At 40.2% G+C, this 13,845-nt stretch overlaps 1 protein-coding gene across 2 annotated transcripts in view; it reads right to left on the minus strand.

Annotated features, from left to right (window-relative positions):
• Nucleotides 1-13,845, minus strand: part of col4a1 (collagen, type IV, alpha 1) — a 46,608-nt gene that overhangs the window by 13,474 nt on the left and 19,289 nt on the right. The window contains exons 2-25 of one of the 2 annotated variants that reach the window (XM_005457861.4): nucleotides 11,588-11,641; nucleotides 8,673-8,762; nucleotides 8,208-8,252; nucleotides 8,014-8,058; nucleotides 7,860-7,922; nucleotides 7,704-7,757; nucleotides 7,258-7,284; nucleotides 7,060-7,134; nucleotides 6,884-6,946; nucleotides 6,646-6,681; nucleotides 6,504-6,542; nucleotides 5,495-5,584; nucleotides 5,331-5,366; nucleotides 5,167-5,226; nucleotides 5,012-5,047; nucleotides 4,875-4,919; nucleotides 4,736-4,768; nucleotides 3,225-3,276; nucleotides 3,073-3,108; nucleotides 2,811-2,957; nucleotides 2,596-2,679; nucleotides 2,376-2,459; nucleotides 854-924; nucleotides 547-738 (exon numbers count right to left, since the gene is read on the minus strand). In XM_005457861.4, the coding sequence (XP_005457918.1) occupies nucleotides 547-738; nucleotides 854-924; nucleotides 2,376-2,459; nucleotides 2,596-2,679; nucleotides 2,811-2,957; nucleotides 3,073-3,108; nucleotides 3,225-3,276; nucleotides 4,736-4,768; nucleotides 4,875-4,919; nucleotides 5,012-5,047; nucleotides 5,167-5,226; nucleotides 5,331-5,366; nucleotides 5,495-5,584; nucleotides 6,504-6,542; nucleotides 6,646-6,681; nucleotides 6,884-6,946; nucleotides 7,060-7,134; nucleotides 7,258-7,284; nucleotides 7,704-7,757; nucleotides 7,860-7,922; nucleotides 8,014-8,058; nucleotides 8,208-8,252; nucleotides 8,673-8,762; nucleotides 11,588-11,641 (1,557 nt within the window). The remainder of the gene's footprint in view (nucleotides 1-546; nucleotides 739-853; nucleotides 925-2,375; nucleotides 2,460-2,595; nucleotides 2,680-2,810; nucleotides 2,958-3,072; nucleotides 3,109-3,224; nucleotides 3,277-4,735; nucleotides 4,769-4,874; nucleotides 4,920-5,011; nucleotides 5,048-5,166; nucleotides 5,227-5,330; nucleotides 5,367-5,494; nucleotides 5,585-6,503; nucleotides 6,543-6,645; nucleotides 6,682-6,883; nucleotides 6,947-7,059; nucleotides 7,135-7,257; nucleotides 7,285-7,703; nucleotides 7,758-7,859; nucleotides 7,923-8,013; nucleotides 8,059-8,207; nucleotides 8,253-8,672; nucleotides 8,763-11,587; nucleotides 11,642-13,845) is intronic. The other variant, XM_025903569.1, reaches the window with a different exon arrangement.

Here is a 13,845-nt window from a genome sequence, read left to right on the forward strand (position 1 = left end):
TAAAATTGGGAAACTAAACATCTGGAAAGGGCACCATCAGTGCTAAAAGGTTGTAGAGCAACACATGCTCCCCTCAAGAAGCCCTTGCATATTTCAGCAAGAAAATGCTAAACCACATCTATTACAGCAGCATGGCTTCTTAGTAGAAGAGTCCAGGTCCTGAACTGATCTCCCTGCAGTACAATGTGACGAAAAGTACAACAAAAATGACCCAGAACTCTCGAGCAGCTGCAATCCCATATGAGACAATAATGGAACAAAAGTCCCAAAAGTGCATCAGCTGGTCTCCTCAGAGACACAGAGGTAAACGTGCCCCTGCCCCACTGTCTTTGAGACATGTTGCTTCCATCAAACTAAAAATTAGGTAAAATTTTTCTTCAAATTGTATGCACTTTATGAGATTTGCACTGCATTCTATTTTTCCTTATATTTTAAATAGCATCTTAGCTTTTTCAGAATTAGGTTTCTATTCCAAGCCCTGTCGTCCATTCAATCCAGAGACCATAGTAAAATGTTGCACAGCAATTTTACACTGCTGGCACTTACAGGTTCTCCTTTAAGGCCAGGAAATCCTGGTGGACCATCTCTTCCTGGTATTCCATCCTGCCCCGGCTGTCCAGGTAATCCATTACGACCAGGCAGACCCTTGTCCCCCTTCAGACCAGGAGCCACGAAAATGTCCCCTGGTTCACCAACAGCACCAGGAGCCCCTCTTAATCCGGGATTTCCTTGAGCACCCTGCACACAGGTAAAAAAAAACACTGCTGTTCATGATCTGTTTTTTCTCAGTGAAACTGTGAAAGAAAAATCAGCCTGATTCTGTCATTGGTGTCTCAAATAATATTCTGCTCACAGGTCGTCCAGGTTGTCCAGGTTGTCCAGAAATACCCTTTTGTCCTTTACCGCCTACTGCACCAGGAGGTCCTGACAGGTGAAAATGGACATTGTACATCTTTAATTTATTAAATACTCATTTGAATGGGTAAAACACAGAAAAAAGGAATGGTGAAATCAATGCCACAACTGTAAAGAGTTGAGGGAAAAAACTAAATAAATGAGAAAACAAAATAAATGTTCAAAAATATAGTTAGGGTCAGATGTTTATGGACAATCCTGCAGCTGCATAAAGCTTTACTGCAGCTGCTTTCAGTTACTGGTTGCTTGTGAATCGCTTCGCTTTCAGTTTCATATTCTGAAGAATATCTCACTTCTTTACTTTGAGAAACTGCTGGGTGACTTTCACCGTATACTTTGGGTCATTTACCGTTTGTACTTTTTGCAGCATTTAACATTTATCTAAGCAGAGGATATAGCCTTCAGAAGCATCCAGCTACTCTATCAGCAGTCGCATCATCAGTAAACGTTAGTGACCCGGTTCAGCTGGCAGTCAGAACATTGCCTCCACCGTGCTTCATGAGCCATTCGTCTCTTTCTCCATACTGTGGTTGTAAATCCTGTGTTTACATTTATGAACGCGTTTTCTTGATTACAGACTTTGACAGTGATACTCTTGCTTTCGTCAGAGTGCTCTTGTCTTGGCCAGATGTCATGTGATCATCAACTTTAGTTAAAGGAAATCAGAGTGGGCAAACCTTTCAGTTTATAGCACATACAATATTTAATTTTAAAATTTCAACCTCATTATTGGTGGTTCCCATTTATTTGACCTGAATGAAACAATACTGTAACAACACCTCTAATAAAGCATCTAAGGTAAATGTGCATGCGTGTTGGTGCTGTTGAATTTGCTTTTCCCAACTCTTTACTCATTCTCCTTCACGTTTCTCCTCAAGTCCAAGGAAAAGGGATTAGGAAAAGACAAAGTCTTCATTTGTTGTGTTTTTATCTGCTTTTTGTTTTTTTTGTTTTGTTTATTTCCTTAGTTTATTTATTCCTGAACCTTCAGTTCCTGGTTATAGTTGTTTTTTCATTTATTGATTCAGTTTATCCTGTTTCCCTTCTGTTCCCTGTATCTTTAGCCTCGGTCACTGTGTTTGGTGTTTCTTGTTTTGTCACTTCCTACTGTAGTTATCGGTCCCTTTTGCCTTGCTTTAAGTTTTACTTTCCCTTTTCTCTTCTTCTGAGTCCAGCTATGTCTTGTTTTCCTCACCTAGCTCCAATTCCCTTGATTACCCTTCTGTGTGTATATAACGTGTCTGTCTTCCCCTTACTCTTTGCTTCTGTTTTTCTTCCTAGTGTGTTCCCTTGTTACTCCTGCTGCTTCTGGCTTTTTACATTTCCAAACGAGTCTGCAAACTCTCCAGACTCTCTGACAAAGACTCCTTATGGTAGTCCGGAGCCACAGATTTTGGTGATTGGACATGACCCTTTTTAAAAATATATTTCAAATTTGAATGTGACTACACTTAACTCACCTGTGTCTCCTTTAGGACCTGGGGGACCAGGTAATCCAGGTGTGCTCGTGCCTTCACACTGAACACAGGTATCCCCTTTGTCACCTGAAACAGTTTTGCAGAAACAACAATTTAAAAAATTATGGTTTACAGTGATGCGTTTTTCAGCAATCCCTTGGAAACAGACACATTTATATTTATTCCAAACAGATATGTCACCAGTAACAGCTGCTGTCCTTACCTTTCTGTCCCACTTCCCCTTGTAGCCCTGGAGGTCCAGGTGGGCCACGATTCCCCTTCTGAATGTTACATTCACCAGGGTTGACTTGTGAAAACACAGACAAAGGCACACACACGCACATTAGATTGTTAAAACACTGGCAGATACAGATTGTATTGAAGTTTCCCTTATTGTCATTTAATAAAATAATTGCATCATTTAAAGATCAGACATACTTGGTGGTCCGGGTGGTCCAGGAGGACCAGGGTTCCCCGGTTGTCCTGGAGGTCCGACAAGAGGCTCTCCTTCCACACCTCTGTCTCCCTTTTCGCCCACCTCTCCTTTCTCACCCTTCTCTCCACGAGGCCCTTCAATGTGTTCGCCTGAAATACAAAACAGGAAAGTCATCAGGTGTCTTATTCAGATTAGTGTGTTCATAACTGAGATGTGAAGGCTTCATGTTTTGCTGTTTAAAAAAGATTATGAGTTTATTTATACCTGGTAGACCTGGCTCTCCCCGAGGACCAAGAAAACCTATAGATTAAGAAGAAAGCATGAGGAAAGGGAAAAAGCGGAGTGATCACAGATTCACAGTGGAGTTCATGAGTGTGCTTTTGTGTATTTGATAACATATTTTGTCATGCTTTTACCTTTCTCTCCTTTTGAACCTGCGGAACCAGGAGCGCCGGGAGGGCCAACACCCTGCATAATTAATAAAATTGCATAATGTGAGGATTTAAAAAAGGATTTTAATATTTAAGTTTCATGTCACTTATATCTATGTAGGTGAACCCACATCTATGCTAATCCTTTTTATGCTTCAAAGACAAACTAACAGTTGTAGCCAGTCATGTGGCCTTGTCAAGTTAAGACACTGGAGAAGCATCATCACTGCTTATTGAAGGTTTTAAATGACAGTTTGTATATGTTTGACCCTCCATATGGACTTCTGACTCTGTGTGGATTAGAGAAAAATCAAAATTAATTCAAACTTGTCCACACAGATCTTATCTTCTAAAATCTTTAAAGGTATACGCTGTACAGTCGTTCCACATAATTCCAAATAATAGTTTGTAGAAGTCATCATAAGACAAAAATCACCATAAAGATCTAACCACACCAGCAAAAGATCCGTCATCGTCTCTCTAAATTGTACCTCCTTATATGGTGATCTAAGTACTAATACAAAAGCTCTTCTTCACTCTTAAAATCACAAATTTTCCAATGACAACAAGTAGACCTTGGTCTACCTCCAGAGACTACACGAGGGTGGCAGATTATTTCCAGAAGAGCTGAGCTCTGCTGCCAAACAGACAAAATATTACACATAAAATGAACACTAGTGGATGTGAGACATTACATGACCATAACAGTGTTGTTCTGTGGGGTAAGAGCTTTAAGGTTTATTTTTTAAGTATATATTAATTAAATAAAGTACAATTGCGCTTTATCATATTCACAGCCGTCATACACTTGAACTTGAGTGACATCCCATTTTTAATCCATAAACTTTAATGTGATATCAGTCCACCTTTTGCATCTTCTGGGAAGACTTTCCAGAAGGTTTAAGAGTGTTTATGGGAGTTTTTGACCATTCTTCCAAAAGTGCATTTGTGAGCTCAGACACGGATGTTGAACAAGAAGGCCTGGGTCACAGTCTCTGCTCTAATTCATTCCAAAAGTGTTCTTTTGGGTTGAGGTCAGGACTCTGTGTAGGCCAGTCAAGTTCTCCCACACCAGATTCACTCATCTATGTCTACATAGGCCTTGCTTTGTGCACTGGTGCACAGTCATGTCCCAACATGACATGAACAAGGAGCCATCCCCAGACTGTTCCCACAAAGCTGGGAGTGTGAAATTATCTTAAAACCAGTGAGTTGGACATTCTTACATAGCACTTTTCTACACGACATGTCTCATTTCTCACCTAAGCACATTTTTCTGCATCTAAGTACTTTTTATCTGCCATTCACACTCTGTTTCCTGCCCAAGGATACTTTGGCATGGAGACTGGAGCAGCCAGGGATCAAGCCACCAACCTTCCGATTTGTAGATGACCTGCTCTACTTCCTCAACAATAACCACCCAAAACAAGAAAGGACTGTTCCATTTCAATAATCTTACTTAAAGAGTAAAAAGGGGAAAGAGAAGATTCACTTACCCCACCAGGTGGTCCCCTTTCTCCTTTTTCACCCTAAAATGAACCAAAACAGTCAGTCGGTTCATAATTCCTTTTTTAGCATAAATTCATTTTCAGACTAAAGCACTGACTATAATATCCAATTAGCTGGAATAGTTACCTGTAAACCAGGGTATCCTGGGGCTCCAGGAACGCCTTTTTCTCCCTGTGTGAGAATATCTTGTACTTTAGCAATTATATGTTATGTAATAAAAGATAACAGCATTTAGATTGGTTATTGCTGTAAATCATTGTTACCTGTAGCCCATTGTCTCCATCCTTGCCAGGTTTACCCTTAATTACAGAAAAACATATTTTATTGTTTCTTTTTTTTCGTAAGGACAAATTAGTTTAGGTATTACGCAATTACACCATCCAACAGTAATGACACACACAGACAAATTGCCACTTACCGGTGGTCCATCTGGGCCAATATCGCCTTTGATGCCGTGCAGATGTGGGATGCAGGAGCCCTGAAACGGAATCAAGTGTGTCAAAAGCAATGTAACAGATATCAGATAGCTTGCATATATAATAGCAAGTTTTACACTTTAGTCTTTGAAGTAAAAATACTAACCTTGTCGCCTTTCTCCCCTGCTTCTCCTTTGAACCCCTTAGGGAATTAAAACAGAGGAATATTCAGAATAGACAAAACAGAATCTATGTAATCTTTGTTTTTTCATTTCAAGCAATGATTTGTTTAATCAAGAACAGAGCGATATCTGTTGAGTGGCTGAGTACCGGTTGCCCACGAAAAACTGTTTGTGATCCTTTCTGCTCGAATGATGTGGGTCCAGGAGGGCCGGGTGGGCCTTGAAGTCCTTTGTCACCCTGCAGGGGAGATAAAAATAAGGGCCACAGTCAAATACTTACGAATATAAATGTAAATAAAAACACAGAACAGCCAATCAAAACAAATTAAAACTTGTAATTTCAGTTAGTAATTGACTATGGAGGAGCTGCTCAGCCACGAAGCCATGAAGCTCCGGGCACAAAGTTTTTTTTGCTAATGTGTCTGTTCAGTTCAGGTATATTCATATAGTGCCAACTCACAACAGCTGTCACCTGCAGGACTTAACTGCAGGACTTTTAGAGATCTTTTAGAACAGCCTGCAAATAATTAATTATAATAGTCCAGCCTTGAAGTAATAAATGCATGAACTAGTTGTTCAGCATCACTCTCAGACAGGATCCTTCTAATTTTAAAGATACTGTGCAGATGTAGTATTGGAGGTTTTTGAAGCATTTGCAGTGCAGTTATTGGACATTTAATGTGACTCACTGTGTAGTGTAGTCTACCAAGTCTAAGAGTACCTATGAAGCTGAAATTCAAGTTTTTCTTGCTAACATTGGGTGTATTTTATGCTCTCGTCTAAATGTGCCATTTCTGACTCCATATGTAGTATACAGTTATAACACAGAAAGAAACATCTGTAACATGATGTGAGTGGGGCAACAAGAACCCTAAAAAAATAAGGTTAATAAAAAGACATGGTAAATGGTACAGCAATAACTTCAGCGTGCTATGTAACAGTTTATCATTAACAACAGTTGTAATGAGATATTTGTTATATCTTGTATATTTGCTAATGCTGACCCGGGTTTGCCTCTTAATTTAGTGCAGCAAGCACGAGACAATTGCATGAAAAAGCCAAACAGAACGCTTTCTGCTAAAGGTCAAATTCCTCTATTTATGCTATTTTAACATTTAACTTCTTTGCTTCTTATTTATTTGAAACATAAATCTTACCTTTTCTCCTTTCTCACCCTCAAAGGCCAGCTTATCTCCCTATAAGGAGATCAAACAGTTATGCTCTCATGCAGTTTCTCGAGTCAGAAACCTTTATTGTACAGTTTATCAGTCTTGACAGTGTACTGATCAGTAATCTCACCATCGGTCCAGGAGGGCCGGGAGGGCCAGGATCACCCTGTAAAACAGTTATTAAGTTAGTCAAAGAAAAATTGTAGTAACACATTCAGTAACTGCATTTAATTGAAAATCTAGAAGGACTGTTTTCTTAAAGGTGCTTTTTGTATAATTAGGAACACAGATGTGCTTCTAATATTTCTTAGAAAGTTAAGTCTTTGAATGGCTTTTTTAAGATGAGCATCACTGCACAGGTTGCTTACTCTGGGTCCTTCATAGCCAGGAGGTCCTGGAGGCCCAGTAGGTCCGGAGATGCCAGTTTGTCCCTGGGAATGAATATTGCGGGAAGAACATTCATTGTATTACTTCAGGCTGTTACTACTTTTTTCAGCATATATAAACACATGACTGCATGTTCACAAACACATGCACTACGCACAGGTCGGCCAGGTGTGCCGGGATATCCTTTCTCTCCTTTCATGGGAACAATTCCTATCAAACCACCGGGGTCACCCTGCAGGAGACAAAATAATTTTAAACAGTTGAAAGAATATGTCTTATTGAAAAACTGGAAAAACTTGTTTTGTTTGACACATTTACTCATAAGCAAAAACATGAAAAATACATTTTAGCTTACCTTCATTCCAGGAAGTCCCGGCATTCCCTGAGAAAAGAATGAAAAAGAAATAAATCATCTAGTAATTGTATTTTCTCACAGGGATACTATTTGCATTTAGAAACATTACTTTTGCTGCCTTGTAGATAATTTGTAACTGGAAATTAATGCTTAGATCATTTCTATTCCAGTTAAGGTCACGGGGGCAGGATTCTGAGCCCAAACGGCCACCTCTTCCAACTCATCCGGGGGGACACCAAGTCATTCCCAAGCCAGTCAAGATATATAACATCTCCTGGGTCTGCCCCAGAATACCTCAACTAGTGACTATCCAAGAACCACCTCAACTGGCTTCCACTGGTTTGCTTGAAAAGAGCAAACCAGTGTTTCGATCAAAATAAATCTGTTTTTTCCTAGAAAAATTTCTAGTTTTTCACTATCGATGGAGGCCGATCGTCAGTGCTTACAGGTGTTCCTTGAGGACCAGGGAAACCTGGAGTTCCATCTCTTCCTCTTTCTCCCTGAAACACAAACACAACAAAGCCAGAAGGCACAAGTAGGGTGAAAATAATGTGACAAATACACAAGTGTGTGACAAATATATAAGTATATAAATGGCTTACTTTTGTCCCGTTGCATCCTGGGATACCTGGCGCACCAGGTGGACCGTCATGTCCATTGATGCCCTATGAATGGAGGTGCAGAAACAGACAGTTTGAGACAGTTTGTTTGGCAGCATTCAGGGTGTGAAACAGGAAGCAGATCTACACAACTTACTGGAAGTCCTGGGTTGCCTGGGAAACCTGGCAGACCAGGAGGTCCCTGCAAAGTCACAAACACGAGATAGGTTTACCCTCTAGTGACAAGACAACAACTGCAACACGTTCAAAATGTTGGGATGACAACATTAGAGGATGCAACTTATACTTGACACCATATACTTCATACAGTTTTAACGGTTAGTTACTCACTCTGACTCCTTTCAATCCAGGAGCCCCGGACTCACCCAGATCTCCCTAAGAGACAAAAAAACCCCAAAAACATCACAGTTAAATTAATTTTTTTTTAAATGGACTTAAAATGTTTTATGGAATACAAATCTAGTGTTTTTTCTTTCAAATAGGCGATTTATTAGTTAAGCCGAGCCACATTAGGGTTACTTAACGCTAATAAAGGCATTTACATCAGGTACTAAGCAATCAGCTTATATTAAGACAGATAACAATAATTGGATGGCATATTTAGGATTTTAAGCTTTTCTTTCCCTACATGATTCTGGACTTCATATATTAAGATTTTAACAATACATTTTAAAGATCTTAACTTTTCTCATGCAAAATATAAACATTTTCACACTTCATTTAAAACAGCAGCTTAAAACTCATCATACAAACCAGATGAAGCCCTAAAGTATCTCAGTAAATGTTTGTACTAACCTTGGGGCCCATTGGCCCTGGAGGCCCCTCAGGTCCCTGCCTCCCTGGGAATCCCATATTACCTTGAAGACCAGGAAACCCAAGCTCACCCTGTCAAGCACACAGTTATTGTAAAACTTTAACAAAAGTGCAAAAAATTAACCTTTATAATAACTAATGCTCAAACTGTTTCAACAATAGATTCCAAGACATTTTGAAAATTGCATGATTTACCAAATAATAAATACTATAGTCAGTTCAAAGTTGAGTAAAACACACATAAATAAACTCCCTTAAATCCTCACTGAAGATGAAATAAACTAACATAGCCAGTGAGAGGGAGCCAGAGAAGGTCCTGGGTTCAAATTCAGCCTGAGGCCTTTCTGTGAAGTTTGTATGTTCTCTCTGGGTAACCCTGGCTTCCTCTCACAGTCCAAAGACATGCAGTGGGCTAAAATAATGATCGAGTCTAACCCAACTGTAAGTGTGAATATGAGCATGGAAGGCTGTCTGTCTCTACAAGGGAGTTATTACATTACTGTTACATTACTGACAGAAAGAGTATTCAGTGTCTGGATACACGGTTGTAGTAAAACTATTTTTACGTGTATGATATTTTGAAAAGAAACACAGCCAAAGTAATCACACTCAAGCGCTTGTGTATATTTAAACCAGTTATTTCAAATGGGAGAGCTTAGTTAATATTATTTAAATAGTAAGAAAGTATATTTTTATTAATATATTTTGCTTTTATATTTAGTAGTTTTATAAGCAGGTTTCAACATGTTCTCTTTGGCAGTGCTTAAATGGACACAGAAATATTACACTATCTGCCACTAGATGGCAGCATTGTTTCATCAGGAAGAGAGAGCCTTCCCAGTGGAGAGAGAAGTGAGCAGTGTAGAACAAATAAAAAGGCCTCAACCCTCAAACTATTGTTTTAGCGTTGATTTTCATTCTCTGACCACAGTGAGGAGAAACACTGCATGCTAAACAATGAGGGTTACCACAGCAACTCATCAGGAAGTGATATCACTGGAAATAAGGCACCCATGAGACTTTGGGAAGACTGTTTGAGGCCTTTCAGCAACTTTCAAAACACAGAGGTGCTTTGAATCAACAGTGATTGGCCAGACTCCACAGAACACAACAATCAGTACATCTGCTGCCGTCGAGCCAGCTGAATGTTTGGCTACTGTTGATGTTAGCGTGAGCCTTAAAAGGCCAGACTGTTGCGCTAAGAGGATTGATAACATTGCAGTCCTCTGATAAAACCGAGCCAGCAGTTTACATGTACGCTCACGCAGCACAAGCTGCACTGAAAAGAAAACAAAGTCTAGGCTACCTGTAGACATTATTTTATTAATAATTATTTTGTTTTTAAATGCTTTAAGGTGCTGAAATGGATCACATAATTCAATTGAATAAGAGGCCAAAAGATATTTTTATTCTCTTTTCCTTTCTTGTGGAGAAAGAGGGCGTGTGTCGGGATTAATGTTAGCATGCAAGTAAGGTATCTATTTATAGATCACAGACACAAATAATGTTAAATTTGGATATTTGGATTTGGCTCCAAGTGAAATACCTGCTAGTAAGCTGACTTTGTTGTTTACTTTGGTCATTCACAGTGGTAACATTGGCAGCAATGCTCCGTGTAGAGTTTGCATGTGCTCCCTGTGCCTTTATGCGTTTTTCCAGATGCTTCATCCCACAATCCAAAAACGTGCATGTTAGGTTGCTCGCTGATTGATTGGTGGTCTAAACATTAGTTTAAATGGTTTTGTGTCTCTACGTGGTAGCCCTGTGATGGCCAGCCAGTTCGTCCAGGGTGTGTTCTGCCTTTCACCCTACGTCAGCAGGGATAAGCTCCAGTGTCCCTGCAACCCTTATTTGGATAAGTTGATTCTTGAGTCAATGGAGGGAAATTTTAATGTCAGTTTGCTATTTATATTTGAGGATTTCCTTACTAGTTAATTAAGTTGAGAGAAAATTAAGTCTAAGAAGCTCTATTGAGAGGAAAAACTACACTCACTGGCCACTTTATTAGTTACACCTTGCTTGTACTGGGTTGGGCCATTTTATGCCTTCAGAGATGCCTTAATTCTTCATGGTATGCATTCAACAGGCTGCTGGAAACATTCCTCAGAGATTTTGGTCCATATTGACGCAACAACATCACACAGTTGCTGCAGATGTGATTGTGAATCTCGCATTGCACCACATCCCAAAGGTGCAATATCAGATTTAGACCTGGTTACTGTGGAGGCCATTTGAGTGTCAAGAACTCATTTTCATGTTCAAGAAACCAGTTGAAGATGGATGAACATGGTCAAGAGCTCGGTTTGAACTTCAGCAGCTCATCTTGACCATGTCTGCGTGCCCAAATGCATTGAGTTACTGCTTTTATTTGCATTAATGAGCAGGTGAACATGCGTACTTAACAAAGTGGCTGGTCAGTGCATGTAAATACTGAAAAAATAACCTTGCCCAACACAGCTAACACAACTTTTTCATGTTTTTGGTCCATGATTAACACTAATACCAGAGCGCTGACAGCTTTAAGGCTCACAGCCAGTTCACGGCTGGTGTCCCCACCACTTCTGTTTCTGCAACTCAAGGCTCTCATCCATCTGATGGGAATAAGACCTTCAGGCCAGCTGTGTGTCTGGACATGCTCTAATTCAAACTGCTCTTTGTTCCCTTCCTGGTCTTCGCTCCGTGACTGAACCTACTGCACTCCAGCTCCAGTTTGTCCCTCTGAGCTGACCCCATTGAAATGTAAAAGAGGCTTTTGTTTTTATTTGCTGTCAAATTAGTGCATCTGCAAATGGAAACTGACATCCAAATGAATCACATCAGGTGAAAAGGAAAAGTGGGCAACGGTATCTAAATGTTTATAGACAGAGATAAATGGAAAATCCAATAACAAATCTTACCTTTGCTCCTTTCACACCACTGCAGTCACATTTTCCACATGATGCACCACAGCCCTGAGGATGAGGAGAAACATAAAAATAACTTAGAGGAAAAATCACTTAGAAACGCATATGTTTGTGAAACTGGGTTTAGGTGGATCTTTTGTGGCCACTGGGGGTGGGAAACAAGAAATATGGCCATATTAAGATGTCTCAACTGTGCTCTCCTTTTATTTAAATTATATAAACAGTCACATGTATTCACAAGCTAGTTCCTAGCTCTGCTGTTTGGTTTGTGCTGTAGATTTGATTATGCTGAAATCAACTGCCAGCTGTGTCTCCTAACAGTAAAGGCCTCAAAACCCACAATTTAGCTGAAAGATGCCAAAAGGCCTCACAGAATTAAAGACTTGTGCAGATTTGACCATAAATTATCTGCAGGTCCTTTAAAAAATGCAACTTCACTTTTAACTAGTGAAAGAAGTTGGTTGTAGCAGGTTTAACTGTACTGATGATACTCCTGACATTGAAGGAAGGTCGGGTTTCTTTTAAGCCACATCAAGCGTTCAACAAGTAGCTTTGTAGAACTATTTGCTGGCAGTGGGACATCAATGCAGCTGGCCTCGGCCCTCCACCACCACTATGCTTCCTCTTCTCGGGGGTCTCCAGAGGCCGGAGCCTGGGAACTGGCCTGCACTGCCTTGGCTCTGTCTTTCACTTCTCCTCTCTTCCTTCTCTTCCCATCTTCCAGCTGTTGCTAGACTCACGTGTAAGGCGCTCAGCCAAAAGCCTGTCAGGGCTTTGGACCAGCTCTGGAGCCTTGAGCAGACACTCCACAGCTACTCTGCTCCCATGCATTTCTGTCTGTCTCTCGCAGTCACAACAAATAAATAGCTCTATTGCCATTTACAGTCCAACTTTGTCAGCCCAACATTAAATACCTGAGTCATGTCTAATCCTGTATTTACTGATATCAAATTCAGCCATTTGTCTGCCTCATTTCACTTTAAATCAATAAGTGGCTCAAAGAATGACGGGGAACAACAGCGAATGTTTTCAGCACCATGGAGCCCACACCCATCCACAGTGTACTTGTTCTCCACTGCTTGCCACACATTACATGTGTGGCCTGCAGTTTCCCACTGCTGCGCTCTAAAACAACTCCCCCTAACCCCGTTTCACTTCACCACCTCTGTTTGCTGAAAAGTTTTCTGCAACACCGCAGGAGAACGTAACGAACACCTGCTTTAGATCAGATTAGTGTCATAAGACAAACATGGGAAAAGAATATTGACTCTTAGGGAGACGAACATGTGGGTTTTATTATGGCAAATGTGCTGGCTCGCACGAATAAGGGCTTCTAGAATTGGATTAACATGATTTAATTTTTTATTTTTTGGCATTTCAACAAGGAAGTCGAGGCATGCTAATGGAGTGGCGCGATTCACTTGCATATTGTTAGCACTGCTGACCACAGCTGTTTGTGGGTATGTGTTGTCTCATTCACCTGCTGCTCTCGGTCTGTCTCAGAATCGCTCTTTGTCTGCTGTTTTTAAGACACAACTACTTTTGGAGTCATCACCAGGAAACCCAAGCTTCAAACCATGACACACAAACCAGTGACAAGCACCGCCCTATGATATCCACCGCTGCATCTCCAAACACAGCACCGGGATATGCGGGTAGATAAAAGTGGTGAGTCTTTGCTTTCTCTGGCTTGTTTTCCTTCTACGCCCATTATGCATCATCATTAACCCAAACATCAGATGGGAATGATGGGAGAAAGACCCAACTGACATCAGGAACAAAAAGAATCCCTTTTAATGACCTAAGCAGAGATAGCACACATGTCTGATTTGTCTGATCCTTAGAGGGAAGAGGGATCCTTAAAGGACCTTATCATAAATCCTCAGCTATACATCATAATGAGGGTTCTGATTATCGAGCTGTACCACAAGGTAGAAATCAAAACACAGAACTTGCGCAAAAAATATGAGATTAAAAAACATACAAACTGCAGTGGAATAGTAACAATAATACTTAAAATACTTTATTCTTTTATATATTTTTATTTACTTAATTCTCTTAATTGTATTCTTTTTTAAGATGAAGCATCACTAACCAAAGGGGGACATCACAGTCACATCACAGTATACATTCATCTTTCATATTCAGATATTATAGGGATGCATTAGGCCAATCATCAGATAGATACTGACATGACCTCAGACAGTAAACAGACTGTTGCTTTGTTCAAGCCAAAAACTCTTTTTGCTTGA

Source organism: Oreochromis niloticus, linkage group LG16 (assembly GCF_001858045.2).
Source record: "Oreochromis niloticus isolate F11D_XX linkage group LG16, O_niloticus_UMD_NMBU, whole genome shotgun sequence".
Taxonomy (NCBI): domain Eukaryota; kingdom Metazoa; phylum Chordata; class Actinopteri; order Cichliformes; family Cichlidae; genus Oreochromis; species Oreochromis niloticus.